The sequence below is a fragment of the Podarcis melisellensis genome (genome assembly GCF_964234715.1).
Source record: "Podarcis melisellensis genome assembly, chromosome: 8".
Taxonomy (NCBI): Eukaryota; Metazoa; Chordata; class Lepidosauria; order Squamata; family Lacertidae; genus Podarcis; species Podarcis melisellensis.
Window position 1 is genome coordinate 53,736,085 of NC_138540.1, and position 26,572 is coordinate 53,762,656.

The following is a 26,572-nucleotide window of genomic DNA, read 5'->3' on the forward strand; positions in this document are numbered from 1 at the left end:
GATGCTGAGGAGCTGATGGGAGCTGTAATCCAACAACCTCTGGGGGGTCCCAGGTTGGCAAAAGCTGATCTACAGTAAAAGAGGGTCCTAGTAGCCTTCAGTCATTCATATTTAAAGTTTAGAAGGAAGCACACAAAATCAAAGATTCTGAGATTAGAGGATTACATCAAACAGTGTGTCTGGACTGCTTGTGGCAACATCAAACCATTTAAATGCAAAGACGCCTGGCTACGCACACATATATACCCCTTGACGTGCGCACTGTCAGGAGCAAGAAAGTCAGGTGCAAAGCCTGCCGAGTAGCAGAGAGGCGAGACAGAACTCCTCGCAAGCTGCTTGTTGCTCTTTGGGCCAAACCCCACTTCAAGCTCTTTGCTTGCGTGGAAACGCAGCAATGTGCAAGATTGGTGATGTGGGTGGGGTGTTTCATCAGTAAAAAGAACTGAGGTGTCTGACATGAGATCAGGATGCATTTGGGATTCAACAAGAAAGATGGGCTGGGTGGTCCAGCAGCAGTTTGGGGAAAGGAAGGAGAAGGGTATGTTGGCTCATTTGGAGCCCAGAGTGGCATGGACAAGAGCCTTTCTGGTTCCACGTCAATAGCAGGCTTACAGTAATGCAGAGCGAGTAGGGAGAATAGTCTCTTCAAAGGCATGAATGTGCGGAACTTGAGAAGAAATGTGAAGGCAAATTCTTCCTAATTGTTCTTCCTCAAAACTCTGAAAGGGGTTCTGAAATGGAAAGACCTCAATAAATTAACAGCCCCAGAGCCACGGGGGTGGGGTGGGGGGCTGCCTGAGACCTATCCTAGAGGACACACATGTTTGCTTCCCTCTGGTTTTGTGGTGCTGCCACTAAGCCAGAACGGAAATGAGGCACTGTCCCAGAGAGCACTCAGGTGGTTGCGGGGGGATCCTTCAGAAAGTCAGGCAGGACAAAGCACAAGATGACAGGGTGGCATGCTAGTACGAAGCATAACCATATCGTGAGGGGACAGAGTGAAGGGGCTGGACGCTAGGCAAACAGGGCATCTTTAGAAGTGAGGATCCCGCAAGCCTCTTTACTCGAATTCGGGGAACGTATCCTGTAACATTAATTAATGCATATAGAATTGCCCCCCTGAGAACCTCCATCTAATGAAAGGACCAATGGAACTTATGGGTGGCTTCTTGAATATAAGAGTAATTACCATTTAGTGCTTATTAAAGAGTCTATTTTTTTCTAAGTGCCATACAGATATTATAACACAAGAAGACCCCTACTCAACAGGAAAAGAGTGGGGAGGAAATTCAAATGAGCATTGCCTTTTTCTCCCCCCCCTTAACTGTGATGACATTACAGTGAGTAAATAAATACTAGATGAAATATTTCGTAAGGGAAACCACAGAGGCCGCTGTCATGAGGGCAAGAGACTGGGTGCTCCTGTTGGTCAATTGGAACAATGGCCTCTATCCAGTGCTAGTTCTACTCAGAGTAGAACTTAAGTTGATACAGCATCTAATGTGGACAGTCACAGTCTGGGGGCAGATATCTCAGCACCTTCACATGATCCATCACATCCTTGAGGTGCAGAGGGGGCCACAGACAAAACTTCGGGATCAGGGTCTTCCATGAGGCTACCTGTTTATTCATACAGGCGGGAGCATGGAGGAGATGTGACCAGTCCCCTATAGGGCTGTTTTTGGGGAGGAAGCTCTTTATCCCCATCAACACAAGCCTTACACAGTAGAGGCTGGAGTATGACACCCCCCCAAGGGTGCCTGCCTAGTTGGGAATATTTTTATGTTTTTATTTTCTGTGTTGTGTTTTAAAATAGTTCATGTACCCTGCTCTGGGACTGTTGATCAAGAACAGGAAACAAATATTTTAAATAGCTAAATAAATGTCCTCATGTTCCTGGGCCCCATTTTCCCCCCCTTGAGGCTGGATAAGCTTCTGCTACTTATTCCTGCTGAGCCTAAAAGCATATGCACAACCCAGCACTTTCTAGGGGGGTTTCCTTCCAGGGAATGATCCTGGGAACAGCTATTGTGCAAGAGTATCAAGAATCTAGTATTCCTGAGGGGAAAGCCACAAGGGTTAGCATGCTCTAAACATGCGTAAATGTGCCCTTGTGTTTTTGATTCCTGCCACTGATTGTCCTTTTAAAAAAATTAATAAGCGATGGTAGTGGGGGCAGCTTATATTGCAACGAGTTTTACTCAAAGGCCATTTATAGCACTGGTTAAAAGGCTTGAGGAAACCCCAAACAAATCCTAAAACCAACTATGACCTTTCCCTACCCCTTAGGCTTGGAAAGCCCTGCTGCTCATTCCTAGTACTGGGGGGATGACAACTTCCCATTTTCTGCTTTTGACTGAATTTACATGTAGGAGAAGGAAATGATGCAATAGGACCCCCTGGATGGTTTTATACAGCAGCTGGAGAAACGGCTCGACTCTATGTGCATGTTCCTACCCAGTTAAGCCCCCATTTCCGTTGTCTTTCCAGTAAAAACCTGCCGGCACAGAGTCAGCCACCAAAAAGGCTTTCAAAAGCTGTGGAACTAAAAAGCTTGTGCTCCAAAGCCAAAGAGAAGGGTAGAAACTAAGGGGCATTTGCCTTCAAGGTTGCAATTTCCCTCCTTCCTGAACCAGTGGTTGGAGTGTCAGACGAGGACCTTGGGCCAGTCACTGCCTCTTTCAACTAGCCTACTTCACAGGGTTGTTGTGGGGATTAAATGGGGAGGGGTGAACCATGTATGCCACCCTGAGCTCCTTGGAAAAGGAAAAGGAGGGATATAAGTGTCTGAAAATAAATAAAGTAAGTAAACTACTGCATGGGTACATTGTGGATTAATTGTTGGGCATCTAAGCTGAAGGGCCCATGAGAACACTCTCCCCCTTCTGACTCACTGGGTGAGTGGCTTTTCTGAAGGAGAGGCACCCTGGCTAGGCAAGTGTAAAACATCCCTCCTGCTCGCCTTGCCTCAAGCTGTGCAGAGGGTCATGCCTGCCGCTTCCAAGCCAGCTAGAAACCAACCCAATCCCTGGTTCAAAATGGCACCTGGGCCTATGGGTGGAGGTGGCCGTTGACATCAAGCTGCTGCTGCTGCTTCCCACTCTCCCTATGCCCCCCTCCCAACTTTGTATTCCATAATGTGAAAGGAAAAGAAAGACGGCAAAAGAAATTAAAGCCACAGGAAGCCGCAGGGGATGGAGCCAGCTGGAGAGTGACTGGATGAGTGGGCCCTCGAGGTCACCCGTGAAGAAGACGGCGAGGAGGAGTAAGGTGGAGGCCCTCAGCAGGACACCTCCATGGTGTGGTTGATCTGCCCCATGGCCTCGCTGCTCTCCGAGTGGGTGCAGGCTCTTGGGCGGTTGCCCCCGCCCTCCACAGAGCTGGCGCTGGTGAGGGAAGCCGTGCGGGAGCGGGCCAGGCGTGTCATACTGGCAGAGGGCACTACAGGGAGAGAAAGAGAGAGAGAGCATCAATGCTTCTGCCAGGGGCAAAAAGCGGACCAGGGAGGGTCCAGGCGGAGCGAGCGCCACAAAGACGAGCAAAGCTGCCACAGGAGAGGGAAGAAGCAACATCAAGCCCCTGGCCTCAGAGGGCGCCTAAAGCCCAGCACTCAAGCCCTAGCCATGCACCAACTCTTGAGGCGTAAGAACACAAGGGCACAAAAAGAGCTTGCTGGATCACGTCAATGGTCCATCTAGTCCAGGATTCGGTTCTCATAGATGCCTGTGGGAAACTGGAAACTGAATACCAGAACACTCTCTCCTCCTGTGATTTCCAGTAACTGGTATTCCAGCATTACTGCTTCCGACTGTGGAAGCAGAGCATAGCCACCATGGCTAGTAGCCATTGATCACCCTCTCCTCCATGAATTCATAGTCCAAAACATCTGGAAGGCACCAGGTTGTGGAAGGCAGACAAACCAGCCCAGCAATCACACCCCAAAGACATGACCAAGCTGACTGTGTGGGAGACAGTGGGTGGCTTGCCAGACGATGGCTTGTGTGAAGAATTTCAGAATGATGTGCTCTAAGTACAGAAGCCCGCCATCTGCCCTCTCAGCTAACCTGGGCAAAGGCCAGGGATGATGGAGGTCAGGGTCCAGCAACATCTGGAGGGCTGCAGGGGAAGCCAACCCTGGCCTAAGCAAACAGCCACGACAAGCAGAGTGTGACCCAGCTGCTCCTGAAGACTGCAGAGTGCCAAAACACACATGGGGCATGTCAAGTTGCAAAATAAATTCTTCTACCACTGTTCTGAGGCTCCATCACCCCCCCTTTTTTTTGATCCCCTCACTGCTGCAAGAGGCACAGGTGACCAGCAAAACTAGGTAGCAGGTAGGGCTGTGGTGGGACAGGGTGGGAAGCAAAGTGACTCTCTGCACCTGGATGCACCTCCTGTGTGCCCTGCTCTGCCACTGACACACAATCCCCAACATCTCAGCAGCCAAGCAGATGCTTGCAGGAAACCAGCAAGCGTGACCGAAGCACAACAGCACTCTCTCTGGTTTTCACCAACAGGTATTCAGAAGTATTGCTACCTGTGGTTGTGGAGGCAGAACAGCCCATCGTGGCTAGTAATTGATAGCCCTCTCTCCTCCTATTGATAGCCTTTTCTCCTTTTTGCATGGTCTTATATCTCATGCTGGTCAAGGGCCATGCTGACTCCGCTCTTGTGCATCTGCCCATGAACAGGGCCCCCAACTCTAAAGATCAGCTGAGCACAATTCCCTTTCTGTGCCAAGATGCACAAAATGCAAGAAGTTATGGATGCACACGTAATTGCAAGACGTGAAAATGCCACACCTGGTCATTAACCTTTAAAAAAAAAAATCTTCCAAGAGGGACACCCTTGGATTTGTAAGTGCACATGCGTGGCTGTTGAGGAGAAATTGCAAACCCCCAGGAACAGCGTGTTTTGGGATTCAGTCAGGTGTGACGCTGCTGCCAAACAACCTGGCTGTTGCATCTCTCTGTGGGAAGATGTGACTATCAGCAGGAAGTTATCACACCAACAACACACTCAGGATGCTTTTGGCCAGCCTCCTGCAAGCTCGTACCTCCCAGATGTTTCAGACCACAGCTCCCATTAGCCCCAGTCAGTGTGGCCATAGGAAGCTGGGATTGATGGAAGTTGCAGTCTGAAACACCTGCAGAGCACCAGAATGAGGAAGGCTGCCTTGGAAAGCACAGCGGCAAATGTGTTTCAACAAACGCCATTGGAATGACATAGCTGTGCGCTTCCCATAGTGTGTGAGTCATGCTACAGATGCAGCAGGGGGAGGGCAGATGCTTCTTTTTCTGTCAGCCTCAGTCGCCTGTTTACTTGCCTGTCTCTTTACTGCAGGACCAGCTATGGAAGCTGCAGCAGAAAAGCACACTCTGTACAGCAGCAATGCACAATAAGGAGAGGACGGGGGCGAGGGGTACATGCAGCATGTGGATGTGACAGTGAGCAGACATTGGGGGAGGGGATACCTGATCCTCCACTCAGCCTTCGGTCCTTCAGGTACGCAACTAAGAGAGATATGGAGGGGAGGTTGAGTAGGAGGTGGAAGCAAAGAGAGTCTGGTTGAGGGTTGGGAGGGCAAGAGAGGCTTTTATTTTGGAACATCACACATTCAAGGCTTGTCTGATCAACAGCAGAAAAACAAGACAAGAACATCACAACCAATAAACAGAGAGAGAAAGAGAAAGAGAAAAAGAGACAAAAATGGCAGGAAGACTTTCACACATACAAATTATTCCTGCATTGGAGAGATTGAACTAGATGACCCTTTGGGACCCTTCCAACTCCATGCTTCTTTTGATTTTTGTTTATCATTTATTTCTGAGATACCTAATGTCGCTCAGGCCAAGCTCTCTCTGACCAGGGTGATCAGGACTGGGAGAAGAGAAGTACAGATCTGAAATGGTTGGCAGATAACGGGTCTCTAAATCCACACTGAAAGAAGTGCAAATGCCCTTTGGGTTCTGACATCTTCATCCATCCGCAAAGCCGGGCTGCAAAGCCCTGGCCACGCTCCAGGTGCTAATTCCCAAACCATTTATCCTGGAGCTGATGGTAAGTTGTTCTCATGGTGTCAGAGACATGCACAGAACTGGGAAGTATCAGGCAAAGAACACCCAAACACACCCATTTCCTTGATCACACACTAACGGCTCATTGCCTCTGTATGGAACATCCAGCAGGCCACGGCCCTTGATGGAGGAACCTTGTCCATGACCAGGCTCTCAACAACAGGGCTAGTAATCTGTTTGGAGCTGAAGTGGGGACACATGGGAGCACATTAAATGCGTAGAGACCACACCTACACTATATATTTAAAGCAGTAGCATTCCAACTGAACGGTCATGGCTTACCCCAAAGAATTCTGGGAGCTGTATTTTGTTAAGGGTGCTGCTGAAAGTTATTAGGAAACCCCTATTCCCCTCATAGAGCTGCAATTCCCGGGGTTCCCAAGGAAGGAAGAATGATTGTTAAACTACTCTGGAAATTGTAGTTCCCAAGGAAGGAAGAATGATTGTTAAACTACTCTGGAAATTGTAGCTTGAAGGGAGGTGGGGGTTTAGGAGTCTTCTAATAGCTCTCACCACCCTTAAGAACCTGTGACTGTTTATAATGGAACAATACAGCTTTAAATGTGGTCACAGTCTGAGCTGAGAAGGGCCGGGTGGATCAACCTATATCTAGTATGTGCCAGTTTTGTCAGTGTTTGCTCATAAGTCCATTCTGTCCATACAAAAACCATATTTAAATACATATTTGATTCTGAATTTATCACAAAATAAAAATTTAAACCCATATGAGTCTTATGTATGCATTAAAAAAAATGCTTTATCCTAAAATACATGTTTTGGTACACACTTTGAGCTGACAACTGCATCATAAAATTCAGAACTGACCAAGTGTGAAATCCAAAGAATAATTATACTCTCATCCAAATATTATTCTGGGAGGTACAAATTAGGCCAGTTCATTACAAATGTAGACAAAAGGAAATTATCCTCTGCTGAGTCACCTGCTTCTACACTCTCCAATTACAAACACATGAACATCTCTTACAATCCCTCGGTTACACAAATACAGTTTTTGAGCACACTGATCCCTCAAACTAGACAAATACTTACTGTAGCCCATCCCTTGAAGGAAGTACTTGAATGCTTCCGTCAGTTTTCCAGGCTGTTCAAGAAATCAGAGGGATGCGGATGAAAAACAGAAAGAAAAGCACATACAACCAGACATTGCAAAAATAGCGGGGGGGCGGGTGCATCAAACTCAGGACATGGATATTAGACACATGTGGATGAGCCCAGTATCTTCTGAATCTGAGCTTTTAAAATTCAGATTCTGTATTTTAAATCCACTTTGTGAATCTAAATTCTGATCTTGTTTTTATTTTTCCTCCTCCTCCCCCTGCCCTGCCCTGCCCTGCCCAGTCGCACAAACTCCCTATCACCAAGTAAAGGGGGGGGGGAGAGAGATATTTGGGTTTTGCTTTGCTTTAAACTGCTTGGAACCAAAATGTGGATTTTCTTCAAAACAACATCCCTGCAACAACTAATCCTAGAGCAGGACGCAACTCAGAGAGTTTTGGGTGAAATGAAGAGAGGTGGGAGAATCCCATCCAGCCTAAGCGCCCAGGCACACCCAGACGGAGGTTTCTGAGCTCCACAGAAGGTCTTCTAATAACCAAGAGCAGGGAGGAAGAGGAAGAACTCACCTGTGTGACTTGAGGGAGCCCACCAGAATCAGCCATCTGGGTGGAAAACAGAGTTTTGAGTCAGAAAAACTTCACCTTCCTTTCCAGGTGACCAGCCCCCCCCCTCCCCTCAATTGCATCCATCGCCCAGTCATTAGCTGGGGCTGATGGGAGTTGCAGTCCAAAACATCAGCAAGGCAGCAGGTGGGGTTAGGCTTTGAGTACAGTGGTACCTCGGGTTAAGTACTTAATTTGTTCCAGAGGTCCGTTCTTAACCTAAAACTGTTCTTAACCTGAAGCACCACTTTAGCTAATGGGGCCTCCCGCTGCCGCTGCGCCGCCGCCCGATTTCTGTTCTCATCCTGAAGCAAAGTTCTTAACCCGAGGTACTATTTCTGGGTTAGCGGATTGTGTAACCTGAAGCGTATGTAACCCGAGGTATCACTGTACAGTCTTAAGGGGCCCCTGAGTCACTGCTGGGCCTGGCACCTGCAAATCCCAGCTTCCATTGGCTTCAGTCAATGCCACTCTGTACCAATCAACCAACCAGAGATGCCCACCATCTTTTCAAGATGGCCGACGTCCTCAACTAGTGAAGGGAAAGGGAGATATTAGGAGGCTCAGGTGCCAAATCCCTATCTGTTGTGGGTGGGGAAGGCAAGCAGAAGGGCTGCCTCCTCCAGACTCAGAACCCCATTTGGAGAAAGAGAGCTGGAAGCAGCAGCAGCTTTTGCAAGCACAAAGATTAAGGGAAGGGCTGACACGCTGTGCTTCAAGTCCTGTCCCTCTTTAGAAAGGCTAGGCTGCCATGATGTCTAATGAAGGGCTGTGGCTTCTGAAACAGCCTCCCTGCTCCCCTTCCCAAAGGGCAGGAAGCGCCCAGCCCAAGTTGCACCAATCACAAAGTCAGTAGGGGTCTTGTGGGCCAACCTCCTGACTCTCCTTAAATGCAAGATATCCAGAACTAGAGTGACCCCTGCTGGTGGCCTTCCACCCTGTGCTATAAGACCTCTGTGCAATGCCTGTAGCTCCTATCATCTCCAGAACTGTGGCTCATAAGTAAATGGGGTAAGCACCACCATCCCCACTGGGTGTCTCAATGGCTCTTATTTTCAATTGGGTTTGGCGGTATAGATACATAAGACATTGCAGTTTGTCCTTGGACCTTAAGAGTCCAGTGGGAGGAAGAAGGGGAGAGCAAATTCTGATGGAATCAAAATCACTTACACAGAATGAGATCTAGGGGTGGGGGAGAGTGGACTAGGGATTAGGACTTGTCCTGAAGACTTGCCCTTCCTCTATCTCACCTTCAGGAAAGTGGTGGTGGTTGGATCCAGTTTGGAGTTGCATTCAACCTAACAAACAGCAAAGTCAGAGTTTCAAAATAGCATCAAATCCAGAAGCACAAGCATCACCTGCCCTGCACGTGGTATGACCCAGCAGCCAACACAATCAGCCTCTGAGGTTCAGTACACCGTGGACGAAACTAGGCTTTATTTCACCCAGGTCAAAGACCCAGTTTGGAACCCCCTCGCACATTTGTGCACGCACACACACAGGCTGGGGGCCTCAATGGCACCCCTCTGGAAGCTTCCCTTGGGCCACAAAACCTGGCTAGCCTCCCTGTAGCTTCGGCACTGCAGTAAACCCTCAAAAACAGGGAAACAGTAGCAAAATGGGGGTGGTGTACAGCTTTGGCAACAACAATTAAAATAAATAAAAGGAACGTGACAGTCCAGTTTTTAACTATGACTCAAACAATAAAGATAGGGAGTATTGTATGGTGTAGGGGTTACAGTGCTGGACTATGAACCGAGAGACTAGGGATTCAAATCCCCGTTTGGCCATGAAGCTCACAGGGTGACCTTGAGCCAATCACTGCATCTCTCAGCCTAAACTACCTCACAGGGTTGTTGTGAGGATTAGATCAGGAGCCACATTGAGCTCCTTGGAGACAAAGGTAGGATATAAATGCAATGAAATAAAAATAATAAAAAATAAGTGGGAAGTAAATACAATAAATAATAAATAAATAAATCCCCTTAGGAGCCAGGGGGGTTGCAGCTCTCTCTCTCTCTCTCTCTCCCCCCCCCCAAAGCAATGGGGTAACAGGAAGTGCTTCATGCAGTCACAGCAAACAAAACAGAATGCCAGGCTCAGCGGGGTGGGAAAGGCTAGCCTGAAGTCTGCAAAGGCATCCTCAGGAGGCCTCTAAAGGTAAAAAGGTAAAGGTACCCCTGCCCGTACGGGCCAGTCTTGCCAGACTCTGGGGTTGTGCGCCCATCTCACTTAAGAGGCCAGGGGCCAGCGCTGTCCGAAGACACTTCCGGGTCACGTGGCCAGCGTGACATCGCTGCTCTGGCGAGCCAGAGCCGCACACGGAAACGCCGTTTACCTTCCCGCTAGTAAGCGGTCCCTATTTATCTACTTGCACCCGGAGGTGCTTTCGAACTGCTAGGTTGGCAGGCGCTGGGACCGAGCAGCGGGAGCGCACCCCGCCGCAGGGATTCGAACCGCCAACCTTTCGATCGGCAAGTCCTAGGCGCTGAGGCTTTAACCCACAGCGCCACCTGTGTCCCTTCAGGAGGCCTCTAGTTGTTCTTAAATACTGTGCCTGCCACCCGCCTCCCCCCAGCCTTCAAAGAAAAGACAAGCTTGCAGTCTAGGGGAAGGACAAACCCATGCTATGAGCTTGGTCCCAGACATCATTCAAGCAGGGAAGATTAACTCCTTACTCACCACGCCATCTTCGGCCGGTGCGTTATCGCCCACCACGAGCATCACTGGGCAGCTGCAAACCCCAAGGGGAGAAACGTGATTAGCAGGAGAGACCTGCTCTGCTCGGGGCCCCTCCTCATTCTCCCTAGAGCAAATCAATGGCTTACCGGAGTGTCTTGGCATTCGGGATGCTCCCAGGTCGGTTAATGTCCAGGTCCCTGCGACTGAGAAAAAAATGAGGAATTTTAATTGAAGCAGACAAACATGCAGGGGCTCTGCCACTGTGCTATGTCTGAGTTCAGCAGGACTACAATATTTGCATCATACCCAGAGGTGGAGCAAGGTGGGTGTGGTCTGCCCCAGGTGTCATCCCTGAGGGGGGTGACACCCCCCCAGGACGCTCACCATGGGTGGTGCACTTGCCCTGCCCCCTGGGCGGCTAGCCCCACCCCCGGGTGCATGCCACTCCGGGTGCCAGAGCAGCTAGCTCCGCCTCTGATCACACTGTGGTGTTTCACCTTTTATTTACAAAGTATTGGTAAAATTCTGCAAGAAACTCTCTGTCAAGCATAGGAAATTTGCTTGGTTTTAGGGGATGCTTTTACAATCAAGTAGTATATACATTCTAATAAATAAAAACAATAATAAATAGTTTTTTGAAGGTATTATTAAAAACAAGCTTCATCATAACTGGATGTGAGCTATAGTGCTTGCAAGCAAATTTTAAAAGGGGGGAATTGGGGAGAGTATGGTGGTAGCTGTCTGTTGGGAGGAAAGCATGGTCCAAGATGCATGCAGTTCCTTCAGCCCCTGCACGTACCTGTTGTACATGTTCCAGAAGAGCTGGAGGTTGTACTGGTTCACCATGCTGCTGATCTGCTGCCGATAGCTTTGCACCAGCTCTGTGTTCCCCACCAGCTCTTCCTGTGGGTGTGGAAAGAGGGCAGATAGAAAGGAGGCCAAGTCAGAGCACAACTGAGGACCAGAGCAACCGTTCTGGGCTGGAGGAGGCATCAACTGGAAAAGCACCTCTGTGAGCCCAAGGACTCTTCTGGATCCACCTGTTTGCAGGGCACAGCTCACCGCTTAAGAGCCAGGCTAAAATTGCAAATCTAGGACTCGGCTGTACTTAACTTTTGCCCCACATTTTCCAGAGACAGGTCTGCACTTTAAAGTACTTGGTCTGAGCACTTTTCTTTGCCCCTGACACTTTCCCTGCAGAAACCCACCCTTTGATGCTGAATCAGAACAAACAGCAATTTGGGTTTTCCACAGATTGCTATTTGCTTGGATTCAGCAGTAAAGAGCAGGTTTTTGCAGGGAAAGTGTAGGGGGGGGAACAAAGCACTTGGATATGGTGCTTTAAAGAGCAGACTTGTGCCTAGAAACACAGCACAAAATGAAGTCTGGTCACCCCTGCAATTTTGAGTTTGCTGAGCAGGCTGGCTGGCTGCCACCCCTGATCCTAGGTAAGGAAAGGTATTTGATACCCTGCCAGAAGGGGGGTGCTGCAGACAGGTGGCTTTTCACTTGGTTTCATATTCTCTCTCACACACACATCCCAGCATGGTCTCTCTGGATTCATCCTTGGGAAGAGACCTGCGTGAAGTTTTAAAGGAGCCCTGCTACCGTTCAGGCCTGGCTCAGGGCTTTTGTCTCAGCCCTGAAAATGTGTCGTTTTCGTGGGGCAGAACTCTGGATCTCTTTTATAGAGTCTCTGGCATTCTGTTGCTATTGACTGCTGAAACTAAACAGGGACTTCCTCTCTGCCCCAGGCCCTCCACACCTGTAAGTGTCTGCTTAAAATGCAGCTACCTGGAGATCTCTGTGCATCACAGGGTCACATTTGATATTTTTTACTGTGGGAAAAGCAAGCCCTCTTTTGGTGGCTTGCACTAAAATATTGCCAGAACTAGGTGGGAAGCTGCATCACAGGAACCAACACCTTGTCAGGATGTGACAACCTCCACCTGGCTGCCTCTCAAGCTCCTTGCATGGGAGACTCAGACTGCAATGTCCTTTTAAAGAGGTTCCCCCAGTCATTCTTGGACAGGGCCAGCTAGAGGCTTTCAAGAAGTGTCTCAGTCTTGCCCTTTGACAGCCCAAAAGCAGAAGGGAGGAGATTAACAGAGAAGCACCCCCCACCGCTCCCAGCTCCTTCCATAGCTGTTGCATGCTTCTTACCTGGCTGAACAGGTGAGTCAGAACTGTGTCAGGCAATGTGCTGGTCAGGCCAGAAAGCTGAAAGTTGAAAGCAGAGCATAGGAGCATAAGAGTAAAGAATTAATTGCCTTGCAATATCAGACTAACAGTCCACTCTGATGCCCTCTGAACCTGAAAAAAGTGTGACTTTCTTTCTAAGCCCAGTTGATGTTCCACACCTAATAGCTGTTGACAATCCTTTCCTGTTCCATGAATTTTCTCTAATTCAGCCTTCCTCAACCAGACTACAACTCCCATCAGCCCCAGCCAGCACAGCTGTCTGGGGCTGGGGATGATGCACATTGTCCAAAACATCTGGAAGACCCTTGACTAGGGAAGGCTGGTCTAATTCCCTTTTAAAGTCATCTGAGCTTTTGAGCCCATCAGTGTTATTTTGTGGTCACTATGAAGCCCCAAATTATATGTGAACTCAGGGGGGCAGGGGGCAGACTAAAGACAGGCCTCTCCCTCTGCAGTTCAGGGATATTAAGCTAGGGCAGTCCACTGTGATGGGCTAAGGATGACTGAGACTTTATGTGCTTGAAATATCCTACAGGTGAGTCAAGAATTTCAGTTAGCACATTCCAGGCAATGGACGGTCAGGAGTGGACATAGAACCCAGTCACTTCGTCCCAAGCCAAGTGGGGAGCAGAACTCTTGGGAGGAGCTGTCTTGTCAGCTGAGGATGGCCCACTGTTGCCCACCTGCCCTCTGTCTCCTGAGATAACCCATCATCACACACCCAACCAAGTATGTGCCAAGCTGTGACACCCACAGAAAGGAATGGAAGTGCCCTGGTGCAGGGCTCCAGGTTGGAGAAGCCTCCATCACAAGGCTGGAAAATAGGAGCAAAGGACTACGGTAACTACTATACAGATCCAGCACTGCACTGAGCCACAGGCAGCTTTATTTTGGGAGGTGTGGGGGTTTTAATTGCCCCAAGAATGGTTGCATGTGAACATGCTGCACACCCCAGTAGCCCACTGAAAAATATCTAGCTTGTTACATTAAATGTGTGAGCAGTTTCCAGGTCTGGCCCTCTAATTAGGCAGAGTGAGGCAGCTACCTCAGGTGGCAGATGCTGAAGAGTGGCAGCAGCAAGCTCCTTAGGGGCTAGGCTCTGTGTGCCATTTGCACACTACACATCCCACTCTCAACCCTTCTGTGCTAAGTCACTCGTTGCCTTCACTGCTGAAGGTTGAACTGCTTTTCTTCTCAAGTTGTGCAAACGGTGAGGGGGAAGGGTCACAGGGATTAAGCAAACAGATGCAAAATTTATTTTTTTTGCACAGGTTATTGCGCTCTGGGATATTTTGAGCAAGAATTCAAGGCCCTAGATGGAGATTAGTAAACAGCTGCTCAATTTGAGATAGCACAAACATGAAAACCCCTACATGCCTGGGTTGGGTTAAGAAAACCCTGGGATTTCTTAATTATGGATCAATTAGCACAACAATTTAGAAGCCAAGAAAGGAGACAGAAACAGACCATTTTATGAAAGACTGGCAGGCAGTAATAACATACCTGGAAACAGAACCAGTGAATTAGGACAAGCCACATGAGGGCAAATGTACTCATCGTTTGTACTAATTACCTCAGAATATATTGATTTCTGTTTGTTTGTTTGTTTGTTTTTGTTTGTTTGTATGCTAAGCAAACCAAACTAAAAGTGAGCAATCAGGGAGGCCATTGTAATTAGTTTTTTTATTGATAGGAAAGGAGGGGATTTTTTTCACATTTTATGTATTATTGGTGGTTAAAAATGAATAAAACAATTAGTTACCAACACCTGCCCCCCAAACATGCCCTGTGGCCCCACTCTGTATGGGCTGCTCTGTATGGGTTGTCAAAGGGAGATGCATGAACATTGCTTTTTGCACAGATGTCCATGGATCCAAAGAGATCTCACTCAGCTGTCAGTCCCCAGCAATGAGTCTACTTGAGCAGCAGCAGCAGAAACCTCAATTGGCCTGCAGAGACTTGGCTCTGACACACACCCAGTAGCGGCAGGGAGGGGAGGCTGTCTCACCTTGGTGGCTGCCCAGTCAATCCAACCTTTGCCATTGGGGTCCACATTGACCAGAACAAGGCCTTCAACCAGATCTGGGAAGATCAGCTAAATCAAAACAGATAGACAGGCAGATGGAGTTTATTCTGGCTCACAGATGTACCCACTGGGACAGAGAGGCAATTAGTAAGCATAAAAGTGAGCATAATAAAGCAAGCACTATATCTTTAGAATCTAAAAATACAAATACACTGATTGGATAACCTTCTCTAGCCTTCCCCAACCTGGTGCCCTCCAGATGCTTTTAGACTACGACTGCCATCAGCCCCAGCCAGCGGAGCAGTGCTTTTCTGGAGCTGATGGGAGTTGTAGTCTAAAACATTTGGAGGGCACCAAGTCAAGGAAGGCTGCTCTGCCCAGTAACAAGACACAGCCAGTCCAATTCAGAGCCGCAACCTGAGACTTCCCTGGGGAGTTAAGAAATCAAAGGGGGGTGGGGTGGAGAAAGCCCTTTCTCTCCAAAGCCCTGAGCTGCAAGTCCCAGGTCACTTCAAATAGGAATTGCTGGTACTATCACTCTTCTTACCCGGCAATCAGCACTGAGTAAGCATGCCAAGGATTAGACTGGGGGTCCCTGCCCTGGAAAACACCCAAAATGGTGCTGGGCCTTGATAGTTTAAAAAAAAAAACCCAAAACCCTTGTCTGGCTAGGATGCAGGACACACCCACCCACCATCTGATCACTTACAGCAAACTTGGCAAGGACATAGGCGCCTGCTCCCACACCAATCCCGATCACATACTTGAACCTGCGGAAAGAAAAGTGATCAGTGGTCCCCTAGGCAGCCACTTCCCTTCCTTCCTCCCACTGGTGGACTTTTGTGGCTGTCTTCAAGCCTCCTTCACTCAACTAAAGTTTGATGCTTCGTGTTTGCCAAATATCTTAATCATAGAACTTTTATAAGACAAATACTATCAGCTAATTTATTTCCTTCCAAGCAACTCATTAACCAGATCTAAAATATTCCTCAGCTTTATCAGTGGCAATTTATCCAATTACTTCATCCACCATTCACTCATGCCATCATTTTCTCCATCCTGCTGCCTTCTGGATGGATTGGACTACATCAGCCCCAGCCAGAAGGACCACATGGTGATGGGGAAGATGGGAACCAGAGTCCAAAACATCTAGAGGGCAAGAGGCTGGCAAAGGTATGATGCTTTTGCTCCAAGCTAAATTAAAAACCATCCTCCTCCTTCCACTGCCTCTCTGGGAGTCCTGCCCCATCATGTGATTTCACATCACAGCAAGGAAAAGTAGGTCACCCAAGGCTCACCCAAAGTGCTGGACGACACTGGGCAGCATGGCAGCTAACTGGTCCATGGAAGGATACTGGTACCTGTGAAGACAAAACAGGAGAGTCAGGACACAATGTTGAAGTCTTTTCCTAGCATGATGGGGGAGATCTGAGGGAAAGACCGACCAGGGACTAAGGAAGCACCCCCCTTTTTTGCTCTTCTGGGGAAGCCCCAATTCTCCTTTAGAGAAGTCCCCATCCTCTGAGCCAGTCCTGGGCCTCTCCTTCCTCCCCCAATCAGTGGGAGTGTGGGGCTGGCCTGCTTCAACATCTGAGCTATTGGTTGCCCATGCCATTTACCCTTAGAGAAGGTCCAGCCATGTTTGCCTTGAACCAGGGCCAGCTCACATGACCAACATGACTGATACCCAGACCCATGACAGTTATTCCTCCCAGGAAGAGTTGATATCAGCATGCAATGAGAAGGTGGTCATCCACCACAAGTTTCACATCCTCACTAGGTTGCCAAGTTACAACCATCACTACAGCATGACCCACAAGGGAGTGTTTGAGGGACTCTGTTTAAGGCAGGGATGGAGAACCCTGTGCCCTTCCAGATGGGGTCCAAGTGCAGTTCTCATTGGCTCCAGCCCACCTGGCTGACGGCTGGAGATGACGGAAGCTGAGGTCCGACAACACCTAGAGAGCCACACATTCCTCATCCCTGATGGGAAACCTGGCCAGGTGTGGCCAGCTGTGCTGGAAGACAGGTGTCACAATGATGATCAAGCAATCCCATAACACAGCAAGAACAGAGTGTGTCCTAGACGTTTCAGACTACAACTCCTTTCAGCCCCAGCCAGCTCAGCCATATGATGCTGGTGGATAATGGGAGTTGTAGTTGTCATCCAAAATGCCTGGAGGGGTGCCAGTTTGGGAGAGGCTGCTCCATGGGAGGCACCTACCCCTGAGGGAACTGTGAGGCCCCCGCCTGCTGCCCAGGAGCATCCACATGGCAGACCACAAAGTGCTTGGTGATCTCTTGCATATCCTCAAAGTTGAAGAAAGTGTTGAAGCAAAGCTTGTCTGCAAGGGATCAAAGTGGGGCGGGAAGAGAGACAGAGTCAAAGTCAACAGGACTCAGGACAAAAAAAGGTTGCAAAGCTTGAGGAACAAAGAAGCATGTCCTTGGAAATAAATTCTGAGCGCTGGTTGCCCTGCCCTTTATTTTATTTTATTATTGTATTTATAGCATTTATAAACCATTGTTTCCTCCAAGGAGCTCAAGGTGGTGTGTGTGGTTCTCAACTTCCTATTCTATCCTCACAACAACCCTGTGAGGTAGGCTAAGCTGAGAGGCAGTGACTGGCCCAAGGTCACCCAGTGGGCTTCAGGGCTGAGCGTGGATTCGAACTCCAGTCTCCCAGGTCACAGTCTAACACTCTAACCATGAACACCACACTGGCTCTCCTGTGTGACCTGTTTGTGCCCTAATGTCAGCCAGGTGTGGGGAGGAAGAAATATTCCTTTCAAGCTGTTTCTGCACCAGTGTAACTGCCTAGTGCTGGGAAACCATCATCCCTGGCCCTCAGGGGCCCAGTAGTCCAACTAACAAGGAACCTGTGAAATTGCTAGGTGCTTAAAAGGGTTGGAGAATGACACAAATTTGCATTTGTTCATTGTTATGTGTAAATGTAGAATGAATTGGTGGGTGGTTAACTGCACTGGCACCAGAGCCCTCTGAAGAGACACCTCTGCCACCAGACACAGGTGGCTTTGAGAGGTCAGGGGAACCCCGAGGAGACTAAAAGGCAGTCCCCAGAGCCTGAAACAGTGGTTCCCAAACTTTTCTGGCCACTGTCTTCTTGGTTCCATAAACTGCTTGCCCCCCCCACTACTCCCCACTTTGGGAACCACTGATAATGCCTCACGGCCTAGAAAAAGGCACTGGCCTTTTAAGTGGCCAGATGGCACATCTAGAGGGTGGTGCTTCTATCTCGACTACCACACCCACACACTGAAGCTCTGCCAGCTCATCCAAGACTCTGCTGAGGCAACTTGTGTTGCCTGCCTCAACCATAGCCAGCAGCACTAGCCATGGGCCCTGCAGAAGGCCTGGCCTGCTTTCCCCAGCTGCTCCGTGGGACCAGGCCTACGGATCTTCCCCTTTCTCGTGCCAACTTCTTGCCTTGCTGGTGGAGAACACCATTGCGCCAGTCCTTGCTGCTGAGTGTGCTAACCTTTGGCGTTTCCCACAGAACAGACTTCAACCTCCAGATGTTGGTGGACTCCAACTCCCATCAGCCCCAGCCAGCACAAGCATATGATGCTGGGGTTGGTGGGAGCGAGCCATGCTGGCCCACACACACTTTAGGGCAGCCTTTGCCAACCTGGCACCCTCCAGATGTTGGACTACAACTCCCATCAGCCCCAGCCAGCGCAGGGTCATCTAGTGCAACTCCTTGCAACACAGAAACACATACTGGACTGCAATGGTTTGCCACTGGCATTATCCAGATTCTCAGGGACAGAAATTTCAGGGGAAAGGGGTGGCATGGAAACAAGGTCCCTGGTCCAGCTCCGCTCCCAGCGCAGCCTAGAACAAGCCTGCAAGGAATCAGCCTGCAGCTTTCCATTCTGTTCTCTTGACAGCTTTTTTCCTGCCTCCCTCCGTTTTCAGGCTGTGGCAGATCAGCCTCCCAGCCACCTTCCCTGCAGCCCCCCTCTCCCTCTGCAGCATTCCAAGGTGACCTTTTTGGACAAGCAGCAGCAGTTTCATACCGAACAGTCACATGACCGCCTCCTCCTCGCCCAGCCACATCTCTTCTCCCCCCCGCCCCCAGCAGCAGCAACAGCAGCCTCTGCCACCAGCCAGCCTCTGCTAAAGGCACAGGGCAGCAGAGTAGGCCTGATTTTTCCTGGTCAATTAGTAGCCCCTGTGACTAGTTTGGAATGTCAACAGTTGCCATCTGCACTGTCAGACTCTTGGGTTGCAGCTCAGTGGGAAAGCAACTGCTTTGCCTGCAGAATTCAATCACCAGCATCTCCAGGAAGGGCTGGGAGAGATCCCTGCTTGAAGTCCTGGAGGGCTGCTGCCGGTCAGTGCAGACAATACTGAGCTAGATGGATCAAGTGGTCTGACTCAAAATCATAGTTTCCTATGTTCCTTATTGTTATGATTGGGGAGGCAATCTCTGAAGGGTTAGAGTTTGAGAAGACTCCAACTAATGGATTCCTGAACCCTGGCTGGAAGAGGCTGCATATCAGGGGCCATAACTGGCTGTTGCTTTGGAGCTATGAGTTTGCTGAAGCTATGAGAGAAGCATTGAGGGACACTCTTTGGGTGTAATGTTCTGCAGCCCCTCTCTTGAAGACTCCAGGTGTAAATATGTGGGAACGAACCATATTTCTAAGACATGGAAGACTCCGCGGTGCTTTGATATTGCAAGGGAAATTGGCAACCACCATACTCAAATTGTACAAGACATTATTGGGCACACAGGTGACAGCGGGCATAAGGAACAGGACTCAACAATAGGGCCTTTAACAAAATTTATACACTTCTTGATGGAAGTAAAATCTCTAACCAGTTTACAAAAACCATTAAAATTATTGAGAAAGAAAAACAGTTTAAAATAATTAAAACAGCCAAAAAAGATTAATGGGTGCCAACATCTACATGTCTGGATAGGCCTGCCTTAAATAAAAGTTATACCCAGGCCCTGAAAAGAGTACAGCGAAGGGCCTCCTTGATGTCAAGAGGCAGGGAGTTTCCTGTCTGTCTGTCTGTCTGTCTGTCTGTCTGTCTGTCTGTCTTGATTTTTATCTGCCTCTTGATCTGCTGGACCAGCCTAGTCTAAGAAGAAATGCAAGAATTTATACCCTTTTAAAAAAATACTCATTTTATCTGAGGAAGTGTTTGGTGTAGCTCAGAAGCTTATGTTGTCTTCAGACTTTTGGCTGGCCTAATCATAGTTCTCTACCCAACTCTGTGTCTCTGTTTCTTGGTCACCAACTAAAATCGGGCCCCTCTCTTCTGCCTCAAAAGATCTTGGGACTCGCAGCCCCAAAAGTGCAAATCAGCCAAGGAGGCCTCAGGCACTGAAGTTGGGGCCTGCTGCCTCCATCCTACTCCTTTCTGGTGCCCAAACCATGAAGCACAGTTGGTCCAATCAACAGAAACTGAGAACCTCCCACCCTTTGGTGGAGTTACTCCTCTCCTACCTTGGTCAGAAGGAAAGTGCTACACTTACGATTGAGTCCCACATCATGGTACGTCAGGAGAGCCGGGCGATTTCCCTTCGGGGACCCCCGAATGACGACATGCAGCAGCCCATACGGAGTCTCGATATCGTGCTCCTGGAGGAAAGATGGAAGAGAAAGAGCTGTATCAGTCCTCCCCTGGCAGGAAGAAGGGTCCAGGTGCACATCGCTTGATCCACTTCAGAATGGAGGAAGAGGCACCTCCGTCTTCTCTCTCCAATTCCCACTTTCCAATCTTCCTTGTGGAAGGCACTGCTGTTTGTACGGTCAGCCTGTTTGTATGGTTAGAAGAAGCCAGTCCCCATTTTCCCATAAGACCTCAGAAGTGTGGAAGCCTGGCTCCCCTGCCCATCCTCTTTGTGTGTTTCCAGGGTCACCACAAAAGTCATCAGCAAGTATGGTTGAGTAGTTAAGAGTGTCAAACTAAGACCTGGGTTCAAATCCTGACACCCTCTGCCATGAAGCTCACCAGGTGATCTTGGACCAGTCACTGCCTCTCAACCTATCCTACCTCACAGGGTTGTTGTGTGAATTCAAGGAGGACTGTGTACGGCACCTTGAGCACCTTGGAGAAAAAGGAGGGATATAAATGCAATGAAATAATAAAAATAGATATAATAAGTGGGCAGAGGGATGAACATCCATATCCGGCATGGGATAAGTGGGGTTCCCCTCTCATAAAACACACATAGTAGCAATCTACCTCATGGAGCTGCTGTGAGAACAACCTAAAACACCCACTTTTTAAAAGGACTCCCTGAATGATTATAAAAATGATGCAAATAGACTGCAATTTGTTAAGTTGAAGTGATACATTTCTAGGATGATGGCCTAGGTTAGTCAATTCCAATAACGATGTGGGAGCCAGTAGATCAGGGACCAATTCATCTGTTCTCTCACACCATGGACCCACAAGAAAGAGAGAAGCAGAAAATGGGGGTCAAACAGCAGCAAGGAGGAGGCCAACTTCCTGCCAGGATGGATCAAATGTATCTGAACATAGCTGATGATGGGGCATCTGACTATGGGTCCCTAGTGATCCTGGCCTAGTGAAATTATTCAAAACAGAAGGTTGTGATCTGTCCCTGTCCTGAGAGGCTGGGCATTAATGCCCCCGATGCCAACGCATGAGTATAAAAGGGCCACAGTTGCCAACAATATTCAGAAATATTCTAGTGGCCCATAGGACTCAAGGAAGGGATTGGGGCCCTGCTGCTCACTTGGAAGAAGGCAATCCAGATCTATTATTATTAATAATAATGTATATCCTGCTTATATGCCAAAATGGCTTCTAAGTTATTTACAACTGTAAGATCAATCCACAATTAAAATACGGAATATTACAATATCTTTAATTAAAATACACAATAAAGCCAAGCTATGGGAAAACATAACCATTAAAACAATTTTAAACAGAAACAGCTAAGCCAATAACCTTGGAAGCTGGCTGTTCCAGGCTGCTGCTCATGGCAGCTCCCCTGTTCTGTTCAGTTCTACAACATCCCAAATTACACACAAACATTCCAAATGCAGTTGCAAAATAAAATTGGTATAGTTTTCCCCAAGCTGGTGTCCTCCAGATGTTTTGAACTACAATTCCCATCAGCCCCAGCATCATTTGGCCATGTTGGTTGATGCTGATGGGAGTTGTAGGTCTGGGGCAGGAAGGCTAGCATGAAGGTATTATCATTCTGCCTTTCCTGATAATCCCCAATATGCTATTCAACTTTTTCACAGCAGCCACCATCCTGGTCAACATTTTCATTGATAAAATGGATAAAAATACTTTTAAGGCATACATAAATCTATCTCTGTAAGCTGCTTAGAGGATTTGCTTACAGCTAAGGGATATGCAAATTTTATCAAATAAAATTAAAATGAGACAATTCGACTATTATTGAGGTAATGTTTTTGGAACCCTTTAAAAACTTGAAAGTGCTGCAGAATAGCTTAGTATTGTTATTCTTTATTATTCTACTAGCTCCTAGCCATGGTGGTTCTGCTCTGCTTCCACAGTTGAAGGCAGTAATGCTCCTGAATAACAGATGCTGGAAGTCACAGGAGGGGAGACAACTCTTGTGCTCAGAGACTGCTTTCTCACGGGCACCTTGGTTGGCCACTCTGAGAACAGAATTCAGGATTAGATGGGCCCCTTGGCCTGATCCAGCAGGCTCTTTCTATGTTCTTCCTATTATCTGGAGCCAAGTTTTGGCAGTGGAGCCCCTTCTCAGGGCCAGGTTTCTGTTCTGGAACATCTTCCTGTTACATGGGATAAGCTTTGGTATGGTTCATCCTCAACCCACACTAGTTAAGCTCTAGGGACAGCGAGACAATGTGGCTCCTTCTCACGTCAGCATCTCACAAGCATGACCAGCATCACTTGCGACCAGACAGTGTTGGCCGAGGTTCTCATGCTGCGGTGGGAATATTTCCTTTGGGCTTCAGAACATGTGCAGGCTGCCATTGCAGCATGAATGAGTAGCTCCAAATAACTTGTACATACCTGGGATCAGGGCAGGGCAGGGGGTCACCAGGGTGGAAGGTGTCAATTCCAGAAGCTCCACCACCTCTCATTTTTGATATTGTACATCTATTGCATCACTGTTTTGATATAGTCTTGCTATTGCATTTTATTGCTCATTATTGCAAGCTGCCTTGAATGCTCTTGCAGAAAAATGCAGAATATAAATTAGATAGATGGAACATTAAAAATGAGGCCATAGATAGGGCATTTGGGATGGGAGAGGCCAGCAGCTCTGCAACACACAGAATCCCCCTCTGGGTAACAAATGCCCAGTTTGCCCTTCCCACTCCAGAATGGGAAGGGGAAAGGAAGAGGGCCCCTGAAGCAAATGTCCAGAGTGCCCCAGGCTCCTATACTTACTCTCACGTAGTACCCTACTCAAGACATCCTCACGGCCTGTCAGATTGGGCTACGCGGCCCAGCGGCCTGACTCAGTACTAGGCGACTCACAGCTCTTCTGAAAGACCAGCCTCATCAGGCTCCTCCCTCAGCTGACCTCTACAGCAGCCATTTCAACTGGCAATAGCATATAGGGAGAAATGGAAGCAAGGAAGGAAGGGCAAAGAGAGACCAAAGTGGTGACGGCGGCAGAGGCAGCCATGCCAGAAAGGAGGGCAAGGGGGGGGGAGGAGGAGGTTGGCTCTCATGATCCAGCAGAAGTTATGGCTCCCATTCCACCCCAGCAAAATTGCCCCACAGAGGAAGCTGCATATTTTAGAAGCAAACGCCTTTTGGGGGAAACCCTGCAGATTAGAGGCAACAACAGCCACACAGTCTATTACCCACCCCCATTCCACCCTGTAGCAGGGGAGCAGCCAAAAAGCCGCTGTAAAGAGAACTCTTCAGTCATCTGAAGGAGGCTCTGCTTGGCCACCCGCTTCTCCCCTTCCAGTCCCATCCTTGAGGAGGATCAGGCTGCAGTTATGGGAAACTCCTCCTTTCTTCCCTTCATCCTGGCAGGTTTAGCCAAGATTATCCCCACATCTTGGAAGTGGAGTGAGATGCCTATCAAGAGCATCAACAATGCTGGGGGGGGGGGAGAGAGAGATATCCCTGTCAAGGGCAAGCTTTGCTCAAGGTCAAACAGCAGGGCAGAGCTGAAAGGCAAGGCAGCCCTCCAGATGGACAGCCCTGGCTCAGCTCTGCCTCCAGGCTCCACCTGCTCTGTCCTTGATGGGGAAAGCTCTGTGGAAGAAGAGTTTGCCAGGGGTGGTCTCAGGAAGGACAGAGAGCCGCCTTGCCTCAGCTTCATGGCGCCAAAGATGTTCTCCTCCTGCTTTGCAAATGAGTCCCGACACCCAGTGCAAAGCCACAGATTAGGTTCTCTCCCTCCACCCACCTCTGCAAGCCAGGCAGGGAGGCTCTAAGAGGACAGCCAGTAGGAATGGGAACAGCGAGGGAAGGAGGGAAGGAGCTGTGTACGTGCCAAAAGGGATGCTGGGTGTGCAGAGAAAATGGTGCACTTTCTCTCCCCAGATGCCACACATGCCCTTTGCACAGCAGAGAGGTGACACCGGGCAGCAGCATGTGCCTCAGCGGAACCTCTCGCCCATCTGCTTGCTGGGTGCTTCAGACGCAACAGCAAGGAGGGAACCTGCAGGAACCAGCCATGGATTATCCCCTTCCTCCTCCCCTCCCCCAAAATGCCTGCAGCCTCAGCCCTTGTCACTGCAAAATGAGGAGATGTTTCCCCTGCCCGCCCGCCCCGCTAGTTGCCCCCAGGGAATCCACAAAGGTTTCCCATGCCCTGTCTCCATAATGCACCATCCAAGTCTGTGATTGTCCCAAAGGGAAGCAGGAACAAGAGGCTTGGTCCATCCTGTGGACCCCTTTCCCCTCAATGCCAGGTTGAAGCAATCACAGAGTGTGCTGGAGCCAGGGCAGAATGACTCTCTGCTATGCCACGAAATGCCTACACACATCTCCTGGCATTTAAATGAGAGGGCAGGACCTCCAGGCCAAGCTGGTCTTTGGCAATCAGAATGCATCGTGCCTTGATTTCTCCTTCCGTGGCTGCAAAGGGTAAAAGCACCATCCGCATTCTAAGAGAGGATGGCCCAGGCTGTCCTTCAAGGCTCCTACCTGGCACACGTGCTCAAGGACTAGTGCAGATCCATCCCCCTCATATTGAACTGTGTTAAGCTGGGGCAGAAAACATTGAGGTTAAGGAGCAGGCTGGGGTCTCCAGTAACGTTGGGGGGGTGCCCCTCCCCTTGCCCAGCAGTGGCATGCAGCAGCCCCACCACCTGCACCCCCCCATCTTGCCTGGCTGAGCTGTACCTACCCCATCCCAGCACTCTGGCATGGTGAGCTGCCTTTCTTCTTCTGAAGGAGAAGGAGCAAGAGCAGCAGCAGCAGCAGCAGCAGCAGCAACGTCCTCCTCTGCCTCTCTGGCCACTTCCAGCTCTAGACAGGCTCTCCTCTCTCTCTTTCAGCTGGGAAGATGCACAGCTCTGCAGTGGGCTGGCCTCTTTCCACCGGCCTTGATAAAGGAGACCCACCCCCCTGGCTTAACTCCTCCTCCTCCTCCCCAGCTCACCAGGGAAAGATTGGTTCAAAGCATCCTACTGCTCAAATGGAGCCCAGTGATAGGCAAGGGCGGGGAGGTGGGGGGGGGGATGAGTCATGCTCCCGCTGGATGGAAATGCACCTGTTTGTTTTTATTTATTTATTTATTTCCCAACAACATTACTACACAGCCAGCCAGTCTCCATTTTACCCTCATGAATAAAGATGGGAGCGCGCAGGCAGAAGGGCAGAGTGCTGACATTCACTTTCTACGGATGCACCCCCAGGAAGAGGAAGCAGATCTGCAGGCTCACAAAGGGCCCAGAATTGCATGCCTGCATGCCGCACCCCACTAGCATGTTCTCTGAAAGGTGGGAAGGAGAAAGCAAGACAGCCCAGAGGTGCCCCAGCTAGAGGAGGAAGAAGAGCTCTCTCTCTCTCTCTCTCTCTCTCTCTCTCTCTCTCTCTCTCTCTCTCTCTCTCTCTCTCTCCCTCTCTCCCTCTCTGGTGCACTGCAGTCATGCTCAGCCTTCCCACCTGCCTTCTCCATAGGAAGGGTTAGAGAACATCAAAGCACATCAGAGAAAGGACAGAGCCTTCCTGCTGCATTCCCGAGTTTCTCTTCCTCTAAACCAGCTCTCCAAATGCAGATGCAAACACACACACAGTCTTCAGGTTGCAGAAATGGAAAGTCTATTCCAAGGACAGAGACACTCAAGGCTTGGTGGGGAGAGACAAGCAGGGAGGGTATCAAGCAAACTCCTGACCTCTCACTAAAAAGCTGTGAATGGATACGAGCTTAAGGGTTGTGCATTCATGCACTGAGAGAGCAGTGGAGGGAGGAGACCTGGGGTGGGTAGGCAGCAACCAGCCCATGGGCCCCCTTCCTTGCTCCAGCACCCCATCACTTCAGGGAGTGCATCAGATTTTGGGGGTATGCCCAAGGACAGGTTGTTTCAAGTCTGAGAGGTGACAGATCTGTATCTGCAGCATCTTTGACATTGCCCACCTTCTGCTGCAGACACCAGCCCTCCTGAGGACATTTGCTCTGCAAGAGGAGAGTTACACACATCAACAACCTCTTTGCCTGGGGGGAAGCAGCTCTTCCCCATAGGTGGGGTTTGTCAAGCACAAATCTAGTCCCTTTCTCCAGTATACGTCAACCCTCCAAATAAATATATTTATGTTCTCTGTGTCACAAAGAGTGCTGGGTTCAGAACAGATGAGAATATATAGCCCTATCTCAGGGCACCGTTCATGCTCAGCATCAAAGTTGGAATTCCCAAGTTTCATTCACTCACTTCTTATGGGACATGTTCCACATGATGACACCATACAGTCACTGCCACCCT

At 49.2% G+C, this 26,572-nt stretch overlaps 1 protein-coding gene across 5 annotated transcripts in view; it reads right to left on the minus strand.

Annotated features, from left to right (window-relative positions):
* Positions 1 to 1,784: 1,784 nt before the first annotated feature.
* Positions 1,785 to 26,572, minus strand: part of NDRG4 (NDRG family member 4) — a 47,434-nt gene continuing 22,646 nt past the window's right edge. For 2 of the 5 annotated variants that reach the window (XM_081921134.1, XM_081921132.1), the window contains exons 4-17: positions 20,179 to 20,284; positions 16,891 to 17,011; positions 15,965 to 16,027; positions 15,376 to 15,436; positions 14,649 to 14,735; positions 12,602 to 12,658; positions 11,238 to 11,341; positions 10,585 to 10,641; positions 10,439 to 10,490; positions 9,007 to 9,054; positions 7,721 to 7,756; positions 7,128 to 7,179; positions 5,475 to 5,513; positions 1,785 to 3,441 (exon numbers count right to left, since the gene is read on the minus strand). In XM_081921134.1, coding sequence (XP_081777260.1) covers positions 3,281 to 3,441; positions 5,475 to 5,513; positions 7,128 to 7,179; positions 7,721 to 7,756; positions 9,007 to 9,054; positions 10,439 to 10,490; positions 10,585 to 10,641; positions 11,238 to 11,341; positions 12,602 to 12,658; positions 14,649 to 14,735; positions 15,376 to 15,436; positions 15,965 to 16,027; positions 16,891 to 17,011; positions 20,179 to 20,284 — 1,044 coding nt within the window. In that variant the 3' untranslated portion in view covers positions 1,785 to 3,280. Of the gene's footprint in view, positions 3,442 to 5,474; positions 5,514 to 7,127; positions 7,180 to 7,720; positions 7,757 to 9,006; positions 9,055 to 10,438; positions 10,491 to 10,584; positions 10,642 to 11,237; positions 11,342 to 12,601; positions 12,659 to 14,648; positions 14,736 to 15,375; positions 15,437 to 15,964; positions 16,028 to 16,890; positions 17,012 to 20,178; positions 20,285 to 24,996; positions 25,184 to 26,572 lie in introns of those variants that run through there. The other 3 variants (XM_081921135.1, XM_081921136.1, XM_081921133.1) reach the window with 3 other exon arrangements.